Source organism: Lampetra fluviatilis, chromosome 5, assembly GCF_964198595.1.
Source record: "Lampetra fluviatilis chromosome 5, kcLamFluv1.1, whole genome shotgun sequence".
NCBI lineage: Eukaryota > Metazoa > Chordata > Hyperoartia > Petromyzontiformes > Petromyzontidae > Lampetra > Lampetra fluviatilis.
This window is the reverse complement of record NC_136279.1, coordinates 13,537,746-13,559,119: the sequence shown is the minus strand read 5'-3', so window position 1 is coordinate 13,559,119 and position 21,374 is coordinate 13,537,746. Positions and strand designations below refer to the sequence as shown.

At 48.1% G+C, this 21,374-nt stretch overlaps 2 protein-coding genes and 1 long non-coding RNA gene across 5 annotated transcripts in view; 2 read left to right on the top strand and 1 right to left on the bottom strand.

Moving 5' to 3' along the window:
* The first annotated feature begins 514 nt into the window (after positions 1 to 514).
* Positions 515 to 12,045, top strand: LOC144932591 (3 beta-hydroxysteroid dehydrogenase/Delta 5-->4-isomerase-like). 3 transcript variants are annotated; one of them, XM_078856808.1, is made up of 5 exons: positions 694 to 899; positions 1,960 to 2,222; positions 2,999 to 3,160; positions 3,844 to 4,686; positions 12,022 to 12,045. In XM_078856808.1, the coding sequence occupies exons 2-4, from the start codon at positions 2,015 to 2,017 to the stop codon at positions 4,665 to 4,667; spliced, it is 1,194 nt and encodes a 397-aa protein (XP_078712934.1). In that variant the 5' UTR covers positions 694 to 899; positions 1,960 to 2,014; the 3' UTR covers positions 4,668 to 4,686; positions 12,022 to 12,045. The 3 variants fall into 3 exon arrangements, with proteins under 3 accessions (XP_078712935.1, XP_078712934.1, XP_078712933.1); XM_078856809.1 differs by lacking the exon at positions 12,022 to 12,045 and having other exon boundaries at positions 515 to 899; positions 2,010 to 2,222; positions 3,844 to 6,813; XM_078856807.1 differs by lacking the exon at positions 12,022 to 12,045 and having other exon boundaries at positions 695 to 899; positions 3,844 to 6,813.
* LOC144932590 (transforming growth factor-beta-induced protein ig-h3-like) overlaps positions 10,072 to 21,374 on the bottom strand; it is a 33,812-nt gene continuing 22,509 nt past the window's right edge. The window contains exons 8-16 of the mRNA XM_078856806.1: positions 20,782 to 21,000; positions 18,139 to 18,276; positions 17,164 to 17,312; positions 16,290 to 16,429; positions 15,159 to 15,289; positions 13,599 to 13,729; positions 12,371 to 12,467; positions 12,093 to 12,196; positions 10,072 to 11,864 (exon numbers count right to left, since the gene is read on the bottom strand). Of these exons, the coding sequence (XP_078712932.1) occupies positions 11,778 to 11,864; positions 12,093 to 12,196; positions 12,371 to 12,467; positions 13,599 to 13,729; positions 15,159 to 15,289; positions 16,290 to 16,429; positions 17,164 to 17,312; positions 18,139 to 18,276; positions 20,782 to 21,000 (1,196 nt within the window). The 3' untranslated portion in view covers positions 10,072 to 11,777. The remainder of the gene's footprint in view (positions 11,865 to 12,092; positions 12,197 to 12,370; positions 12,468 to 13,598; positions 13,730 to 15,158; positions 15,290 to 16,289; positions 16,430 to 17,163; positions 17,313 to 18,138; positions 18,277 to 20,781; positions 21,001 to 21,374) is intronic.
* LOC144932592 (uncharacterized) lies at positions 17,272 to 21,007 on the top strand. The gene is made up of 3 exons (XR_013636922.1): positions 17,272 to 17,451; positions 17,786 to 17,870; positions 20,873 to 21,007. It is a non-coding gene; the product is annotated as an uncharacterized LOC144932592 (long non-coding RNA).

Genomic DNA, 21,374 nt, shown 5'->3' with positions numbered 1-21,374 from the left:
TACACAATTACACCTCTACACATCTGTGCGCAAGCTGATTTCATTGCTTCTTCTCTCCTTGACTGTTAATCCTTCATTATTATTGACCATCAGCCATCATCATCCCTTCTATCTCCTGACTTGCGTTGACCAATCCCACCTTTTTCTGAATACGGGTTGAATTATACCATGAACCCGCGGTGGCGAGATGTTATCTCCCTCGCCTGGTGTGCATGGAGGAAGTTGGTTCGATACTGACCCTGACGATGCCTGGATATTTGGAAAAGCACGTTCTCCCTCGGTCGCGTGGTCGCAAGGACGTTTCTGCGGGTCCTCCCGTTTTGCCCTCTACATTTATAGACATGCGCTGAGATTCATTGACCGATGTAAATGTCCCCACACGATAAGAGCCACACAAGGTGTGGCCAGGTCGCCTCTGAAAAAAGAGTCAATAGCTCAGCGGGGTTTTACTCGGTTAATATAACAAATAGTTATGCACAATTAACTCCTCTATGTTATCTAAATCCACGCGACGTCTTTGTTGTTCTAATCTAGATTGTATCTAGATTTGTTGTTCTAATTCTAAGAACGCATCTCCCCCCGCCGCACTCTTTCCATCAACACGGGCGTGATCTTCCAGCCCCTGCTGTGCGCAGAGGTCCCGCCCACCGGTTCAACACGCGCGTCTTCACGCGGCTTCACAGACCCCGTGCGCGCACTCCGCTGCCCATATAAACCCGGGAGGGCGAGAAGACGAAGACGGCCAGGGGGAAGGAGGGGAGTAGCCCGCGCCGAGTGAAGTCTCGCGAAACGGCATTTGCGCGACCCAAAACTTGCGAGTGAGGTGGCGAGCAGCAGCAGCAGCGAGGGAAGGGCAGAGCGAGCGAGCCAGGGGAGCGACCCGCGCAAGTCACACGGCAGTAAGTGAGCCATCAAATTAAAACTCACTCTCTCATAACACGTGCGCACACGCAAACGTACGCACTCTCACGTGCGTCACATTTGCCTGCAACCGCACATACACACACACACTTGAAAATGTTGCATATTTCAGAAAGCCGGCAATTTTGTGGTAATCTCCTCGGCAAGAGACGCAGTTTTTGGCTGGCTTAATGTTTTCCTCCGACGTACAGTTTTGGAGATACAGAGCGCAACGGACTCTTGCATTCCCATAGATATAGATGAGGCAATCGCGTAACGGTGGGTGGTGTTGCTGCATGAGCCCTGGTGGCCGCCCGAGTTCGATTCCTGGACATGGCAACCAAGAGAGGCACGAAGAATATATTTAGAAGAATGTATTTGGTTTATTTGGACAACGTGATGATACCGTTTCAAAAAAAATCTCGAGGGAGCGACGTAAACAAAAAGCGAATTATTTGGTGCTGCTGCTGCTTCGTTGGCGGTGCTGCACAAGCACAACGAACAGCAATAACAACCTAGCATCCTAAGCGAAGGGTTTGTGTAATGTTTACGTGCAAATATATAAACGGTAAATAACACTGCCTTAAAGTTAAAAACTGAATAAGGGCATTTCGGGGAACAGCTGCCATATCACATTTCAGAGGCAGGTGTGTTCAAAAGGAGCAAATTCCACACAACATATAAGTAAATTTCGATTTAAAGCTTTCGCGACTGCAGGGATTCATCTTCTTGGTTCTTTCCGCAAGTAACATAAGTAATATAAGTACACCGCAAGTAACAGCTTCAGAATTGTTAGTACATATAATTTATTATTTTATCTTTATACGTGACTTTACCGAAAGAACCAAAGAATAATTCCTGCAGTCACGAAAGCTCCAAATTAAGTTTAGTACATATACCCATGTCTCCTTCTTTTCTGGTTTACAGTGAACAACCGCTTCATTTCGAATTGCCGGTTTGAGAGCTTTTACAGCAGTTGTGAGTGTAGCGTAATATTCAATTGTACTCGTGGTGTCATTTCTTGTTCTTGCACTTGGCCTACGGAATGTTTGGCTCCAGCTCTCCGAGTCGCTGCTCAAAAATCTCCGGTGCCACCACCCCACATCCAGAGCCCATGGAGGGACCCACAGCGCCCACGAACCAGGGCCCTCTGCAGGGAGAGCCGGGCCCCGTGCCACCCCCGCACGTGTACGTGGTGACGGGCGGCGCGGGCTTCCTGGGCGGCTTCTTGACCGCTCAGCTGCTGGAGCTCGGGGAGGAGGTCGCGGAAGTTCGACTCGTAGACTGCGCCTTCAAGGGCGATGAGATTTTGTCCTATCCAGGTACTGCGAGTTCCTGTGCAATGGGCACGGTGTCTGTGTGTCTGTGTGTGTGTGCAAGAATGGTGGGTTGTGTGCGTGCACGGTGTTTTGGTGAAGGTCTCATATTTTTGCTGACAATGGTGCGTGACAAATCTTGGATTGATTGCTCTTAAGCTCAACGATCAGCAGAGCGTACTGTTTGTGTAATCATTTTATTCAGATCTCCCCCTCTGAAGTTATGCTGATTTCTTTCTGAGTCTATGGCAGCTGTTTGTAGTCAACCGTGACGACGACTTCTTCTTTTTTCTTGAAAACTTGGTAGATCGACTCTCGAGATGACAATTCCTTTTTTTTATGAATCTCTCCCGCATGAACACAGTGCTTTTTTCTTGTCCATGTTCCAAAGCATTCAGAAGCCGAGTCATGTTTTCTCAGTTGCATGTTTTTGGTCACAAAGTTGCGAAGCTTCACATGCGTGGTAACGTTGTACAGATATTCCTGCTGCCCAACAAATACCAGGAGAATATTTCACACTTTTTCCGACAAGTTCATGGTTTTCTGCTGCCTCGTGATTGCCAATGCGTTTTGAGGTTGTCAGCTCACATCGCACATTGCAGATTGCCAGCACCTCAAGGTACACAAGCTACAAGTGACCTACACACTTGTCTGTGTTTGACGAACAATTCCCTTCAACGTATTAAGTGTGTGGAAGCTGCTTGGCCTGTCAATGCATACGGAGCTCCGAGTGTTCTTGGCAACAGTTATGCCCTCTCCTTCCTATGCTTGCATGCGTGCAGAGGCCGTGCGAGGCAAGATCCGCGTGATCCAGGGCGACATCCGCGATGAACGTGCGATGCGTGCGGCGTGTCGTGGCGCCCACGTCCTCCTGCACACCGCCTCGCTCATCGACGTGTGGGACCGCAACAGCGAGACCGAGATCTTCTCCGTGAACCAGCACGGTGAGATCGGGGGTTACGCTTCTAGAGCTGGGATCTTTATTCGATTAAGTCGATTATCCAACTACGTCATTACAATGTACTATTTTCTTTCGTGGTCAATTAATCAGGGACATTTAAAAGCATGGTGGCAGCCCTCACATCTTGCCTCATGAAGGTGGGAAACTCCCTACGAGCCACATCCAGCACGACGTGGTTAATTATTTCTGATCGAAATTAGGGATTTCGATCGGATCATTGGGGTGGGGGCACGTGCCACCCCACCCCCACACTGGCTCCGCCAGTGGATAAGGGTCTTAGTAGCAGGTACTGTATAAGAATGTGGGAGATGTGCAGATGGGATTATGAGGTCCTGCAGAGTTGAGGGAAATCGGAAGAGAACGAGAGCTCAGGGTCAATGACAACTCCAAGGTTTTGCACATGTTTTTATCAGTGTTTAGGAGGCGCATGTTAAATGTGAAAACATACGTTTAATGCATCATATTTTTCTGTCATCAATCGTGACTGCTCTGAGACCAGGATTTTAACTTAGGATCTGAGTGGTACCAGTTTAGCGCTCTAACCTCTGAGCCACCGAACCACGTGTTAAGAAACCATTAAGGACTACATTCCATAAGACTGAACTTTGATATAGAGTGTATCTCTCTCTCTCTCTCTGTCCCTCCTGCCCGATGCCCTGACTGCAGGCACGCATGTGCTACTGGAGGCCTGCGTGCACGAGGGTGTGAGCGTCGCCATCTACACCAGCTCCGTCGAGGTGGCCGGGCCCAACGGGCAGGGTGACCCCATCGTCAACGGCGACGAGGAGACTCCCTACAAGCACAACCTCTGCTTCACCTACAGCCGCAGCAAGGCAGAGGCCGAACGTCTCACGCTATCCTACGACGGCGCGTCTCTACCGGGCGGCGGCACCCTGACGACGTGCGCACTGCGCCCCATGTACATCTACGGCGAGCGCTGCCGCTTCTTGCGCTTGCACATAACCAATGGCCTCGTCAACGGGCGCGTGCTGCTGCGCGGGTCGCGCGCCAGTGCCCTCGTGAATCCCGTCTACGTGGGCAACGTGGCGCACGCGCACGTGCTGGCGGCGCGCCTGGCACTGACGGGCGGCACCGAGGCGGAGCGACGTCGCCCCGGCGGGCGCGTCTACTACGTGTCGGACGACACGCCGCCCGTCAGCTACTCGGACTTCAACTACACGGTGGCGCGCGACCTCGGCTTCGACATTCAGAAGCGGCTGCCGATGCCGTTCGTCGCCCTATACGCCATGGCGGCCCTGCTCGAGCTGCTCCGCTTCTTGATGCGGCCGTTCTACAAGTTCGTTCCGTCAATCAACCGTCAGCTCGTGGTCATGGTGAACACGCACTTCACGTTCAGGCACGAGCGCGCGCGGCGCGAGCTGGGCTACGAGCCCCGCTTCTCGTGGGAGGAGGCGCACGCCCGCACCAGCGAGTGGCTCGCCAAGGAGGTGCCCTTGATCGAGGCTGAGCTGAAACAAAACAAGAAATAACGTCTTCTTGGTTCTTTCGGTAAAGTCACGTAGAAGGGAAGTAATAAAATAATAAAAATAAAGCATAATGAAAATTGTATTTTATTATTATTATTATTATTTTATTTATTATTGTATTACTTCCTGCAGTCACGAAAGCTTTAAATCGAAATTTAAGAAATAAAGTGCCGTCGACGCTTTGGGAGCTGAAAGAAGATGCAACCCGAGGAGCAAATAGCTATTGTGGCTAGTTACCTAGGCCAGTAGAGTGTAGGCTGGTTGGCATGGGCCCCAGTGCAAGGAATAAAATGGAGCTGTCCAATTTTGACCCCATCTTCGTAGCCTTGCCTGCACACTTGATAACTACGCTAGTTATTCTATAGGCTGTGTCGCTAGGTAGTGTGGAATGCTTTGTCATTAGGGGTGGAAGAATGTATCGATTCATCATTTCATTTTAATTCTTAAGTCTAATAAATGCACTGAAGTATGAATTCATATATTTTTTAAAATGTGTTTTGGGTTTATGTCACCTTTGTTTTCACCATGAGGGGCGCTACCATTCATAACAATGTAAAAATATGTTTTATTCTTTTCAGGATTCATGACCCTGAATCACATGAATTTGTGGAAACCCCCAGGCGAACACAAGTGTGTCTCGCTTAACGAGCGAGATATGTTTTACGAAATTAGCTCGGTAACGCGAAAATCGTTCAACAATAATCGTTTTCCCATTGACTCACTCCCATCTAAAAAGCTGAGCTACATTTGAGCCCCAAAGTTTTCCAATCTTGAACAACTTTTTTTACGTGAGAAATCCAAATTATCACGTGATAATAAATGTAACACCGCACATGAAAAAACCACAGTGCATGATCCCCCGTATAGACTTTACAGACTGTTGGGCCAAGTGCTGTTAGCGAGCACCTATGAAGACCGGTACGGCACGTGATGGCTGGGTGGCCAGCATGACGCCCGATCACCTTTAGCTCCCTAGTGGCGATGTTTACACACCGCACCAGGTACTCATTTGAGGCTGAGTCGACCTAGGGGAGGCCCAGGACCGGTTCAGATCATCGTCATTGGGTTTGGCCGTGAGCGAGAATTGAACTCGAGTCGCTGGGTTCGTTACACCGCTTGATAACTGCTACGCTACCGCTCCCCTCCCGCCACCCACCGATTACAGTGCCACCATGAGGGCCCATTACCCCACATGGGGGCACGGCACGTGGCAGCTGGTAAACAAACAGCTGCAGGCCACCTTGGGCCCCCTGCCTCCACAGGACGCATATTCGTCGATCGGCCTCTGCTCGATAAGCAAAGATTTTGCTCTTTTTGCAAACAATTGGGTCAAAATTCAAATGTCTCTTTACGGCGAATTCACGTGGAAAGAACGCTCATTAGCGAGACACGCCGGTAATTGTTAGACTCTCTGTTATTGAGAAAAAAAAACATCCAAGTGATTCTCTGGTGCTCCTGTTTTGTTACTGGTGTGTGACTGTATTGATGTCACCACAGTGTCATCACGGAAATGGTTCTTTCGGTAAAGTCACGTAGGTGAAAATAAAACAAACAAAAAAAATCACGACGTTTCGGGCGCAACACAAGCGTCCGTCCTCAGGTGTGGACAACCACAGCGACAAAACAATCGCTAAAGTATGTCAAAGAGATGGCTGTGACGAGGGATTATATAGCTGAGGGGAGGGGGAGGAGCCAGGTACTAAAATGTTTTCCACGTTATGAAATAAGGATTATATGCTGGGTGAGGTGGAACAAGTGTTCTTCAACACATCTTGTACTATGAAGAAGGGTCATTGCTCTAAACGTTATGAAAAAAAAATCATTTAAGGTGGTGTTTTTGACGAATGTGTTGAGTTGTTTTTGTTATCGTGCTTTTTCACCACTGCCAACGCAGCATCACTAAATTACTTGCTTAATTATGTAACAAATGGGTCAGAAATGTTTCAGTGGTGGCTCAAGGTGGAATTGAACTAATGGCCGAGTGGTAACTGGCTTCGTGGAGGCGCCCACTGTGTTTTCTGATCTTGCTAGAATGTGATTCAAATCAAATGTTGTACCGATTTTACCAATTCGTGAGCATGTATGTACCATAGTCCATTGTGGGATGTTATCGTGTCTACAAATGTACACACATAAATATTTTCCCCAATACAGCCTTAAATTGTTTTTATAAAAAGTTGTCTTGTAGAGTCACTTGCTAAGGTTCATATAGAAAACCAAACTTTCCACGTATAGGGCATAGCAAAATGTAATCTTGTGACTAACCAGTTAAACATTAGACCTCGTTTAAAGCCATAAATAATCAAGTTCACTGCTGCACACCGCAATGCCTCTCTGCTCGTATAGCCAGTGGCGCAACGTGGCTGACAAGGGCACTGGTGCCCCACTCCAACAAATGTCTTCTCATTCGCAGCCCGGCGTCCGGGCTCCTCCTCCACGTGGTCCCCGGTGCAGTCTCACTGCTTGCACACTCCTTAGCCTTGCCACTTTGTATTACAGCTCATTGCCGTCATTCTGCACCCCATCAACAGTTTGAAACAACACTTCCATTCAAGAAAAAAACGACTTGTGGTGACTGTCGTATGTGTATCGGCCTCTGTATCTCTCCCTTTGTTATTGTATATCTCTCCGTTTTTGCCTCCATGTGCCTTTTAATTTGGATCTGTGTCTCTATCTCTGTATCTGTCTGTCTCTATGCGCCTGTGTCTATCTCTGTATCTGTCTCTATGCACCCGTGTGTGTCTCTGTCTCTCTGGAGACTCATACTGGCTGAATGTGCAAATGTGGGGGTCGCTCGCCCCCGAGATCCCTCCCTCGATAATGCTACCGGCCGGGCTAACATCCTCAATCGCCCCCCCGCTGCTAAGCGAACCGCTGCTAGGTTCCTCACCCATGGTGTGGGAGCCGTCGCCCGAGGATTCCCCTCCACCGCGGGTCCGCGTAATAGGCATGGTTAATTACCGAGTAGTATTCTGCCCCTCTCTACTACGATACCTCCCTTTCCTAATCGCGCGCCTGCAACCCACACGGAGCGAACGTACGCACGCCCACCCACACACACGCCGCTCCGCGCACTCCAACTCAACTCACGTTATGATCGCGCACCTGTATCACACACGGGGTGGACGCACGCACACACACGCAGCTCCCCACGCGACACACTGCTCAACAAGATCACGCGAGACCACGCTTCGCTATTAATGATTTATTATCTGCTACTCGCGAATTGATGCTAAGTCAGTATGAGTCGACGAGGCTGGCCTATCCTACTTCCCCTGGACCTATTCCCTATTTATCGGCTTTGATTCCAATTCACCTTCGCTACTCACGGTTCGAAGTATTCGGCGTCCTGCGGCTTTTCCTCTATGCTGTCGGGACACGTCACGCGGACGTCCGGAGGGCAGAGCTGGGAGCCGACTTGAACGCGTGCCTCTTAAAGAGAAGTGATGAGAGAGAGAGAGATCCCTACCTGGCTACGCTCCTTTTTATCCTAATTCCCGGACTCGGGCCCCTACCCCCTTCCCACGTACCGTGCGCCTTCGCTATGCTAATCGGATGTGCCGCAAGTTAATTCCTTTCTCACGCATGCCTTTGTTATTGCAGATTATGCGGCGGCGTCTATTACAAAGGTGCGCCGTGGGAATTTGTGCACGGCTCCCCGCGTGCGTCTGCCCTCCAGATTATTCATACCTTCAGCTCAATCATTTACCCACCCCAACAATTGTGCCTGCGCGCTCAAGCGCAACCATCCTAACCTTCCGTGACTATGCGCAAGAGCCCCTTGCGGTCCTGCTACTCATGCTGTCCCGTCCTTCCCCTGCTGGCCTCGTCGACGCGTGGGGGGGGGGGGTGTGGGGGATGCGTTTCAACCGTGGTGGCCGAATGCCCTTCGCCGCGGCCACACCATATTAAGGCCGGTCGCAGCGCCGCGGTGCAACGTAGCATCGGGGGAGGTCATCCAATTCCCTGATCGCCGGAAACCGTGAGAGTTAATCCCGATAAGGGTTTCTCGGATAAAAACCGGTCGATCAGGTGTCCTCCCCTTCCAGCTCTATGGGGGGGGGGGGGGGGGGAATGCGTGCGGGTGTGTTCATGTGAGGTGAGGTGAGGGGGACGAGGGGTTGGCTCCGTTGCTTGGTGGTGGCGAGGTCGGGGATGGGACGCCTGCCGAACGGCTTCGTGGCGGCGGCATCACACAAACACGCAACAAATACAGGTCCCCCGTCCAAGTATTAAGCCAGCTGTGGCAAGTAATGTTAGCGAACACATATCAAGGCCAGCATTGGGTTGAGGTGATATAAAGCGGAACGCCAGGTGGCTAAAACGTAGCGAGGTGGTAGTGTCGAGCCAGTCATCTCAGTCAACCCATGGCACCTCGATCTGTTCCGTGATTCTCTTGCCAGCGATCCTTCGACATTTCAAGTGGCTCCAAGCTGCACCCTGCTTGGCACATGCGCCGTGGTGCCGCCAGTCCGCCACTGAGTGGCGAACGGCGATTGCATGTTGTTGCGTATGTTGGTGCGTGAGCGCAAGTGCTGGACACCCACCCACCCACGCACCCACCCATCCCCTCGTGTCGGCCTTCATAGGTGCTCGCTCACAGTGCTGCACTGGCCCAAGCAGTCTGTCTCGGCGACAAGGCAGCATAGGAGATATTTGTCTCGTCAGTGTCGGACGCAGTGGCGCAATGGGTTGCGCAACATTCCCGGCCATGCCCTGGGTTAACCAACCGCTCAATGTGGTTTTAGAACCGGGTCAGGGCCTCCCTTGGGTCTACTCGGCCCTAAATAAGTAGCTGTAGCGGGCTGTAAACATCAGCACTGGGGAGACAAAAGGGGCTGGAGCCACGCCGTTCCCCCGTGTCACGCTGACATCGATAGGTTCCACATCGCCGCCTGCTGTTTGGGGATGGAATGACACGTGTCGGAACTGATTTCACCAAGAGGCAAGGAAGCACTGCACTGAGATAGAGGACATTTTTCATCTGGATCATTTACTGCAATTATATCTAGGTTTGCTTTAAGAATAATGTAACCCGGATTTTGACAGCGCATTCAGATGTTTGTAAAATTCATTAAAGATTGCAAGTGATCGATGCACATAACAATGGCCATGCAAGATGTGATGATGGTAACAACTCATTACGCTCTACTATGAGTTAAAACAATCTTGGATGGAAAACTACAGATACAATCTTAAAAGCAAACATATTGCAAAATCCCTATGTTGGTGAATCTTAATTTTCGTCTGATTTTTTTTTTTAACTTGGCAGTCGATGTATCCATCACCACCACTGGACAAAATCACAGCAGCGATGAGTTTCCCTTCGGTAGCATCTAGCACGGGTTTCATTTCATTCACCTCTACACAGACACACATTTTTGAAAATCTAATCCTGTAACGACTCTGCCGCCGCACCTCTTTACTCGTCACAAGTCAGGTCATGATTCGATTTAACAAAAGTCGAAAGCAGGAATACATTCGCTCTGTTCATCTGTCCGTAGTTCAGGATCACGATAACGAACACAATAATGCGATACAAACCAATTTGTAGTATGAAGTTGTGTTGCTATTAGGGATTTAACATAAAGGAAACAAGTTAAATTGTGCAATTGTTTTGTCACATCACCATGCGATGTCATCTCATTGCGTGGCTCTAAATGTGGTGCAGCACGCGAAACATCACAACACGGGTCCAGACTCGCACACAACACAAACGCACACGCACAAAATTATGTTTTTTGTTGAGATAAAATGTGATAAAGAAAAATAAACGATACACACAAGTAAACATTTACTATGTAGTTGCCAAAGCCTTTATATTTTGAAATGTTAACTTTAAATGTTATGCTTGAAAAGTTAAAAGCTATGAGAGCCCAATGAAAATAGGGAGGGCTTATTTGCAGAGCGGACCTGAGCTCAGATAATAAATGGGACGATGTACACCGAGGTCAAATTTAAGGTTATATTTGCAGTATTTTTAATGGAAACAGCTGAAATTTATGTTTCTTGATTGCACGTAAGCATAAAATATATGTCTGAAACAATTACCAATGGGGGATTTTTTGATCGAATATTGTGATTTTGTAAGTTTGCTTGGGCCTGACCCTATCCTTACCACTAACGTTAACATTGGCCGTATTAGTCTTTTGAGAATTTGCTCTACAATAACTCAAAACTTAATTCTAACTCCAACACCACCCCAATCCTAAACCATAACTTTCCCCATCCTAAATGTTGACACGAATACTCATCGTTTCCCTGGCAATAACACTAGCTCTAACACTAACACTAGCTCTAACTCTAACACTAGCTCTATCTCTAACAGTAGCTCTAACTCTAACACTAGCTCTAACTCTAACAGTAGCTCTAACTCTAACACTAGCTCTAACTCTAACACTAGCTCTAACTTTAACACTAATCATTTCATGAGAACACTTACTCCAATCACGAACATGGCTGAGAGTCACTGATTCCACCACTGTATAATGATATTCATAGTCCTTCCACAATCCATAACTCTAACATTTTGTCTAACAATAATCTTATCCCTATCTGTACCACACACCCTGTCTCTAGCATTAACCCTCCCACTATCTCTAACACTAATCATATCTCTAACCCCAGCACAAATATTGTCACTAACATGAACCCTATAGAATTAAATGAATCTCTCACTCTCTCCCTAGAATGAACTATCTCTCTAACCTTAGCCCAATTGTTATCACTAACAAGAACCCTATTCCAAACATGAATACCTGACCCGAAACAGTAACCATATCCCTAACCCCAACACCAACACTACCTCCATCACTACAGTCATGCTAACCATATAATTATCACTAACCACAGCACTACCTTAACTAGTCTCCAAATCACACCCTAAGGATGCACTGGTTCATTTATTAAGATACATTTTTGCACTCACAACACATGCATCAAATTGTGCATCTGGGAATCAATTAAATGGATTTGTATGATCCCTGTAGCTACTAGAGGGTGCTACATTTGCACAATATGTAAAAAAAAAAATGAATCGTTACAATTCTTTGACTCGAGAGGAGGCCACAGTGTCCATTGTCACATGCCCACAAACGAGTCATGGCCATGTGTTTAGACTTTGCCAGCTTGTTTCCGAAGTGAGGACTTGTCCACGAAGCCACGCGATCTCTTCCAGGACACAGCGTGCCCTGGGCGTTTCTGTGGGTAGGAACAGGATTAGGATGGTGTTAGGGGCAGAGAGAATGTTAGTGAATGTCAAACCAGAGCACAGTTGTAACGTAAACTCCACATAAATCGGAAAAGGCCTAGGCATTGGTGATGGAGGTGAATGTTCACGTGTTGTTGTCTGCCAAAGGGATCTGAAAGTCCTATTGGGCCCTCAGAAGGAAAAGAATCCCCAACCCTGGAAGTGACGCCGGCACTCACCCAGTGCAGGGGCTTGTGGGTAAGGCGACGGTAGAGCTCGAGGCCCGAGGGGGCACCGGGGCCGAAGTTCACGAGGGCATGGCGCCGGCGCGACGGTCTCTGGCCTGGGGAAAGAGGATCGGCAATATCAGCCGTCTGCCACTCACCTTAACCCAAAGGGCGTGGGTCATGGTTCCCAGCCCTGATCATGAGGGGCTGTTGGCTTGCGAGGTGGTCAGGAGATGACAGGGATTCATTTTTCTTTGTTTGTCTGTGCATTGAATCTCTGTGTGCCTCACCCAGCACTCCGTCAATAACGTGTATGACACCGTTTGTGGCCATCAAGTCGGCCTCGATCACCGTCTGCTTTTCGTTAATGGACATCACTCCACCTTTCTGCAAAAGGGGGTATAACGTGGGGAAGACGGTCGCGTTAGTGGGACCATCAATGCCATATAGCCTGCCCTCTCAACATATCAGCATCATCACAACTACCACCATTACCACAAGCTGCATCAGTATATATTGCATGTGCCATCATCAGCATGGTTTTAATCACCATCACCACTACCGTCAACGTGGTCACTGTGATTACCACTATTGCTAATATCATCACAATCACCACATAATCATTGTGGCAATTTAACAAGATGGATTAGGAGGGAAAATGCCACACAAAAGAACAAAAAACTCAACACACCCATGAATAACACTGGCCTTATGATAAATATATAGAAAATTAGCGACGTTTCAGGCAATGACCCTTCTTCATAGTATATTAATAGAAAGGCCAGAGAGATAGCGTTCATAAGAGTTGGAGATCGTAATTTACACCATGGGGCTTCATGAGAATTACATGAAACAAATTTTGATGACCAGATTTTAAATCGGCAAGTTAATAGTTACCTAATAGTAGCTATTTATTGGGCACAAAGGAACAGCAGTACTCCCCTCCCCCCGTTTGCCCCCCATTCAGATGCAGCTGGGGGATACTCATTTTGAGGTGAAGTGATCACGGCCAATACCAATGATGCTCCAAACATTGCCATTACTTCCAACCTTCTGCAAGATCCTGAACAGTCCATCCCGGCCCTCCAACATCTGCTCTGACAGTCCTATTCCGTGAGTGGAATTTTCATTTGCGTTATATAATAACATGGGTCTCTACGTAAGTTTGTGGGTCTCTATGATATGTCTCAATGTAAGTCATTGGTGACAAGGCTGAGGATCATCATACTTGAGAACCCGGTTTAATCAGAGGTGGCTTGACTTGACCTCATGGTCTCAGTGGTAATGGCTCAGCCCTCACCGTGATATCTTGAGAGATGTGCGTTTCAGTGCTCAGTGAGATTTCCTGAGTGATGTGAATCTCTTAGACATGTAAATCTCAGCGATTAGTGAGGTTTCCTGAGAGATGTAAATGTCAGCGATTAGTGATGTTTATTGCGATGTGAATCTCTGAGAGACGTGAATTGGGCCCCGTAAACCCAGCGATGGAGGTACGCGCACGGGGGTGGGTGGCGGCACCTGCGTGACGTCGATGGTCACGCCGCTGAGCGCCATCACCAGGTTGGTCCCGATGGGGATGAGGCCCCCTCGCACGAGGATCCCCGAGCTGACGTGGCTCAAGAGCAACTCCTGTAGTTCCCTCGAGTTCCCTACGACGCACACATACTCACAGAGTTAGACTCCTAGCTTTGTCACTGTTATTGTTTCAGATGGGCCCTTAGTGCAGATTAAATGTACATCCTTTACGTCCATGCAATGATGGGCCATAGCCTTCCATGATGTGTAGGTCGTGGGGGTTATTTTACTTAACTTCACAAAGCTGGTCAGTGCAGACTGGTGGAGGGAAGCATATACATGGCAGCATAGACGTACAGTAGCACAATGTATTTTGCTGTGCTGCCCACACCGTAGCCCTGCGGTAGCCTACAGCACCTGTTTATTGACTGTGGTCACCCATCCAAGCACTATTCAGGTTCAAACCCGTTTAGCTTCTGATATCTGGGTGATTTGATCATAGTCGAAAAATCTAAACGAATTAAATAAACCATAACATTCGATTGAAAGTAATTATTGACCGTTTTTGTTATAATGATTACGTGTATTTGTCTTTAATTGAATTTAATTGGTGATCATTAGGCCTGTAACAATTCACAGATTCATCGATGAAAATCAATTCTGATGTTCACGATACATGCATGAGATCGTGAGCATTCAAATAAACGATAATCCTAAAAAGTTGTATGTAAAGAATTGCGAATCGCACCCGAGAGGTACGATCACTGCAGAGACGGAGTGATGATATAAGTTCACGTGCGGGAGCGAGATGGACTGTGGAACTGAAGGGCTATGGGTGTGGGGGGCGGTGGAAATGGCGTGGGAGGTCTTCATCCAGGAGTGATTAGATCATGGATAATGATGATGCAAGTTTAATTCTAGGCAATTTGCGAACAAACATTACAAAGCATTTAATCCTCTATAATTAGTGTATGATTATAGATGATTACAATTATGGGCAGGGAATCATTCCAACCCGACTTTCTCTCCATACAGTTTGTCTTAGAAATAGCGTGAGTAAATATACCGTATCCTGCATATCATATTATTGGGGAGGTCCCATAAAACTTTTAAAGAAAAAAGAATATCGCAATTCTGAAGCTCAAGAACTGGACAGTGTGCGAAACAGAACTGACTTCACGTCAGCTGCACCTCCTCAAAGTGTACACCACGCAATGAACACCATGCGCATCTGTACAACATATAAGTGAAAGTTGCTTTATACCTTAAGGGGAAACACTATTTGTGTTTTAATATAATACGAATTTCTGAGAACTCAAACATAAAATACAAGTTGTAAATGGGCAAAAAAAATCCCGTCATGGATATAATGGGGTGTTGTAAATTAAATTGATGTACCAGGGGCACCCCAATCCTGAATTATCACCGCATATCAAAGACATGCTATGCATGATTTTATACTCCACTCATTACCAATACCGAACCCAAAACTCAATTCACGATTGGAGGAATGTGTATTTTGTCAAAGAGAAATCAGCGCCACGCGGCAGCGCTGGAACATACCGCTGAGGCGAGCAAGCTCAGCGACGGGGAGGGTCCCGAAGGCCTCGTTCGTCGGAGCGAAGATCGTGAGGTCGACTGGCATTGACAGCTTCTCCGCAAACCCCGCCGTGCGCAGCAGCGACGCCAGCATCCTGCGAGGGATCGGCACGGGTGGCATGCAGGTCAGCGAGCGGAACCGACGTCGGTGGGCTCCTCCACTCGTCTCATCGCGACGTGTGGCTTGCTGAGTTCAGGTATACATTGACATTTGATGAGCATTTATTACTGGTAGGAACCTCCTGGTTACACCAGCTCACAGGGGATTATGGTGTCCGTCGTGCAGGGAGGGTCTGGGTGGGGAGGGGAGGGTGGGGAGGGTGGGGCTGGGTGGGGGGTGGGGCTGGGTGGGGAGGGGCTGGTTACCCCGTGGTACCCTTATAAAACTCAACATTTAACCTACTCACGCCGGCTTGTGCCCGCCCTCACAGTCGGGCATATTTGCGGAATACACCACCCGCCGTTGACCCTGGCCATTGACCGAGCAACCCAACGTTCCTACCAGCTCCCTCCGCAGGAATGTGTTTTAATATTGGGTTGTGTTGCTACTAATTGTTAGGCTTGTAACAAGTCACTAACCCACTAATTAGATAACACCAGCTTTGGGATTACAATTTGATTCAAGAATCAATTCTTTGTTTTGTCTCGTATTTACCGCACACGCACACACCATACACGCACGCCGATACATGCACACACACTCAAAAACACTCGCTCATGCATATAGAGATCCCCTGCATAGCCTTAATAGACTGTTGGGGCAAATGCTGTTAGCAAGCACCTATGAAGGGCGGCACGGCACATGAGGAGGAGGATGGCCAGCATCACACCCGACCGCCTTTGTCTCCCCAGTGGTAATGTTTACACATCGCGCTAGGTACTCATGTGAGGCTCAGTCGATCTAGAGAAGGCCCAGGACCGGTTTAAATAATTTTCACTGGTGTTGTCAGTCAGCAGGAATTGAACTCCGGCCGCTGGGTTCGTAGCGCAGCGTGCTAACTGCTCCACTACCGCTCCCCACACTCACAAATATACACATGTACTCACATGCCAATACACACGAACCTATATAGACTTCCTAGCCCATCTACTCACGTGAATCGAGTGTCTGCTTCCAGCATGTTCATTAAGGTGCTGTGGGGAGGGGGGGGCAGGGGCTTGTCGAGGATGAAGACAGCCCCATTGCGCGCCGTCCTGTCCTTGGTGTCCACACACGAGCTCTCGATGCACAGAGCCTGCGGTGAGACCAACATGGACGGGAGAGTTCTAGTTCAGAAAGATTGTCCCAGTGTTCCAAATAATTTATAAACATTGGGATGTTGTGCTGGTTAAAAATTTCACGGCCTCATCCTCAACTCATGATATGGGCTACCTGCGTAATTGGCGGGACACATTCGACAACAAAAAATGCCCCTATACCAGAGTTCCTTCCATCATATTTCGTGCTATTTTTGGCCAAAGTAAAATCATTAATCTGCTTCGGGCACACATCTAATTGAACACGTCATGGAATAGCTATATTACTAATCTGGCTAATGAGACATTGAAGAAGCTTGGGTTTTTATCAATGCCAAAGTCTTCTGAACAATTATCACTACAATGCAAGTCAAACATTACGCTGTGTAGAACCCTTCCTCGCTGGGCAGTCCCAGTTCAGTACTCTACTGTAGTATTGGCTTGTGCATGCATTGCAGAATTGGTTCGTGATGTTTTTGTCATTTCAAGTATGTTGGGTTTTTTATATTGCTATTTATGTTTTATATATAAAAAAAACAATATGAACAACATTACAAGCTCCACATCATTTTTTTAATGGGAAATTATAGAGGCAGTGGGGGGGGGGTGGCGGTGTTAAGGACACGGAAGTGGTGGGGGAAGGGAACCCAGCCCTAAATAAGCCCGGTGTTTCGAGCACACGCTGTGCGGTTCTTCGCCGAGGCCCGAGTGCGTGGCCAAGTGCGGGAGTCACCCGGTGGTAGATGAACACTCTGAGGGTCCCCCCGGCGAGCGTCTCGAGCCGCAGGCCGTGGAAGAGGCGGTCAGAGAGGTAGCGCCCGCGCACCACGTGTGCCAGCATCTTTTGCTTCAGCTTCTCTCCCTTGTCCGCAGTGAAAGACTCTGCGGAGGAGAGGGGTCGCAAGAGACATGGGAGAGGACACGACGATCAGCTCTGGGGGGTTTCTCGCTCTCTCCCTCCGCCTGAAGGGGCTCGTCATCATCGTCACATCACAGCACAACGACAAGAGCTCTCGAGTCAGTACGTAATGAGTCACACACCCACCCCATTAGAGATTCGATAGTGTCACGATTCATGGTCCAATTTTGATGCAATAATCAATATTTGCACGGACTTGTTTTATTGTTTCTCATAGTTTTGTCTCTAATGAACAGTGTTATTTGTTCCATTAGCCTAAATTTAATATAACCATGTAATTATTTAACAATTTATACAAGTCATGTATAGTATAATAATCATCGCATGCACAATTAATTGAATTTAAGAATACATTTTATTTGTTGAATTAATTTCAGTGTTGCTCGCCTTCTTTGAAGGCCTCGGATTAAGCCCTGGGATTGTTTTTTTCTCTCAGTGACAGTGAGCTGCCATCATTGAGATCCTAGGTTCATCAGCCCATCACCACACAGTTCCTCTGGGTGAAAGGTTTTCCATGGAGAGTAAGTATAACACCTACATGCGGTCACGGTGAGGGTGGTAAAGACTAGGTGATTGTGGTTATGTTTTGGTGACGATGGTCAAAATTGGGTGAGGACTGGATGAGGATGGTGTTGGTTGGGTGACGGTGGTGAAGGTTTGTTTGAGGGTAGCTAAGGTTTGGTGAGCGTGGTGGGGACTCGGTGATCGCGGTGAGGGATCAGTGAGCGTGGCAAGGTCTATATGAGTGTGGTTATAGGTCAGACTATTTGTAGGCAGGGCGAGGTCTACCAGTCAAGGCGCTGTCCTTGACTGTGAGCAGGGTGTAGCTCTCCTCGTGCTGGAGTTGGGCCTTTGCCCCAGACTCTTCGAGCAGATCCATGAAAGTGTTGACGCCACTGTCTTCAGCCACATCCAGCACGTCCTTGGCTTGATGGGAGAGGCAGAGACGACAGAGAAGATGGTCAGGGATTTTATATCGCTTTTCAACACTGCAAGACATACATGGCAATTCCCTCCTGCTGGAGGGCCTCCGCACACTGTGCAGGTTTTGGAAGTTATTTGACTATACTTCTACATGCTGGTCAGTGCGGGTTGGTGAAGGTGGAAGTATAGCATATAGAAGTACAGCACAACATGAGCTTCAGTATACTGTACATCTCTACGGTTGTGGCTACTAATTATACGTTGTGGCTACTACTCACTTGCCTACTCCAGTTTTATCGGCAACCCAAAACATGCTGTGTGAGAAATGTAGCCTTGAGAACAACAACAACAACAGTGCAGCTGGCTGCACTGTCCTCTGCTGACTACCCGTAGCAGAGCCCTGCAGCCACCTATGACAGCCTAGTGTGCATGGTAGTAGTTCCCCATCCAAGCACTACCAAAGCTCAAACCTGCTTAGCTTCTGAGATCTGCACAAGTTCCGGTGCATTCTTACTTTGGCAGGTCATCACTTCATCACTTTCATCACTTCATCACTTTCGCTGAAGGGGAGGCAGTGAATCTGTACTCGTCGAATGATGAATACTCGTGGCAATAACAATCGTGTTGATCGTGATTAGTCAAACAACAGGAACTGCACTGCCAGGTGTGTACAGGCACAGCAGCCTGTGCACATGCATCCGTGCAGTGGCAACTGCTGAATTGGCAGGTGAGGTCGGGAACCAAGCCGAGTGAGGTTCTGTACTCATGAACCTATGACACATCACAGTCGATGTAGGCTATTCCTATCAGTGCTGTTCCGAATAGCGTGCCTGCTATTGTGAAGGTGCAAGTGTTGCGGAGGAGGTGACCAGTTGGCTGCTAACGCTCGTGTCTCACATCGAGCCGTGAGCCAAGTAGGATGCGGAGGTGGTTCCTTGACAATGATCGCAGTGTTTGTGTCACTCTTGAGAATTTGGATGGTGTGGAGGGTTCTTTCTTAATGGCAACATTTCATTGGTGTTACGTGAATACAAATGGAACCCTGTGTTGTGTCCTTCGGTTGACCGGTCACTGTTTCAAAGGTCCGTTCAACCAACAGGCCACGTTGGTGTGGGTTGTGGGTTCTTGAGTGGTAGAGAAACCCCTCATTTCATTGCTTCTGTTGATTAATTGACCATCATCACTGCATAAGTGACAGAGGCAACGAAACTGTGAAAATTTAACTGCCCTCTTGGTGTGGCCACAGTGAGTTTAGCAATTAGGAATGTTGATTTGTAAGTGTTCAGCAAATGTGAGGCTGTTGATTTGTGTGTCCATAGTTTATCTCCCTTTAATCGGCAGTCTGATGCCCAAAAAGAGAGGCTGCATTTTATTATTTCCCGGGTGAATTTTATTGCCGGATGGAGGTCAATAAAATTGAGGGAAAAGCACAAAAATAATATTATGACAATGATAGTCAAGATAATAAGTTATAATGACGACGATAGTCATAATGTTGGTGACCATGAGAGTGAACAGGGTAATAATGATTTACGAGAGTTATGATGATGAATTGTTCTGAAGGGCCAGTTGCGTTCAGTGTCTCGAATAGATCATCTTCAACTGATGTGGAGGTTTTGCTGTAAACACCAGAGGCCAGATTCACGAGTCATTTGTATCCATCTATCTGGCCCACCGTGACAGATTGGTGCATCGCATGTGAGACACACGCATTAGGGCCCTTAACACACCCACACACGCACGGCAGTCACACGCATGAAGGGCCATAACGTTTCACCATAAGCTGGATACACACACGCATGCGAAGACGAAAGTCAAAAACAAACAGGCCCATAAATCTTGAATATCAACCACCTCTTCTCATCCAATTACACTTTGATATAAAATATGTACTGTATAAGATATCTTGGTTGCCACCACTAGTTAAGTTTCAGGCATTCACATTGCAACACTTAACATCCCTGTTGGGCAATTTTGTTGAACATAGATTCGATGCCAGTGCTCACACATTGCGTCACACCTCCCATGTTTTCCCGAAAACTGGAAAATTCCAAACCATTCTCAATAGTATTCACAAATATCACTAACCACATCTGTATCAACAAAAAACAGAACTCTCAACAATATTTAGAACATGAACGTGCAGATGTAAATGTGTGCGTTAGATCACGTTTGTGTGGGTGAGAGTCAGTTAGAGCACGCGTGTCCATGTGTTCGTGCGTTTGCGTGTTTCCGTGCACGATTCACTCTGCACTATCGAATCCCATCAAATGGAGGCACACTCAATGGACTGGCTAGCCAACTTGTGTTCTCGATTGCATTTGCCTTTAATAGCACATAGGCGTATATGCAGTGGCATAGCGTGGTTGGCATGGAGCCTCCCCCTGTCCAATCTTGGTTCCTCTGTGTATCCTGAGACCTGGGCCCCTCCGGCCTGGAGGGTAGCAGTGCAGCTGCACTGCTTGCGCACTCGGTAACTGCACCAGCGGGCGTCCGAAAAATCCCCACCGGAGTCAGGCAGCACGAGGTGGTCGATGAGGTGCACGACGCCGTTGGTGGTCACGATGTCACGCCGCGTCACCTCGCCGCCCCCGCGCAGGCGGATCGAGGAGCCCTGGCACGAGGCGACGAGTGCGGGCGCCCCCCCGGCCGTGGGCAGCACCACCTCCTCTCCCAGCAGCGACTCGGAGCAGATCACCGAGCGCATCATGTGGCCCTCGAGCACCACTGCGCACAGCGGCGAGGAGCAGGGATTGGTGGGGAGGAGCACACAACGTGAGGAAGGACATCCTTGTAATAACATCGTCATCATCAACCACGCTCCTCAATCCATTCCTGAATGAAGGCCCCCAAAGCCACTGCCATCACTCACGATGCTGCGATGTGATAATCAACCTGGCACCTGCACACGAGCTGATTTAATAAAAATAACGTGGCTGATGATGAAATGATTACGGGCATTTATATTATATTTTAGACTCTAGGGGGAAGTGCTGCCAGCATGCGCCTATTAAGGCCACCACCGTACACTTCTCACGAATGACACTCATACCCAACAACCCGAGAGGGATGATTATCAGCGGAGTGTATTCCTGACCGTG

Coding starts and splice junctions, on each gene's coding strand:
- LOC144932591 (XM_078856808.1), top strand. CDS start 2,015: ATGGAGGGACCCACAGCGCCCACGAACCAGGGCCCTCTGCAGGGAGAG. Junction 2,223..2,998: donor TGAGATTTTGTCCTATCCAG/GTACTGCGAGTT, acceptor GCATGCGTGCAG/AGGCCGTGCGAGGCAAGATC. Junction 3,161..3,843: donor CTTCTCCGTGAACCAGCACG/GTGAGATCGGGG, acceptor CCCTGACTGCAG/GCACGCATGTGCTACTGGAG.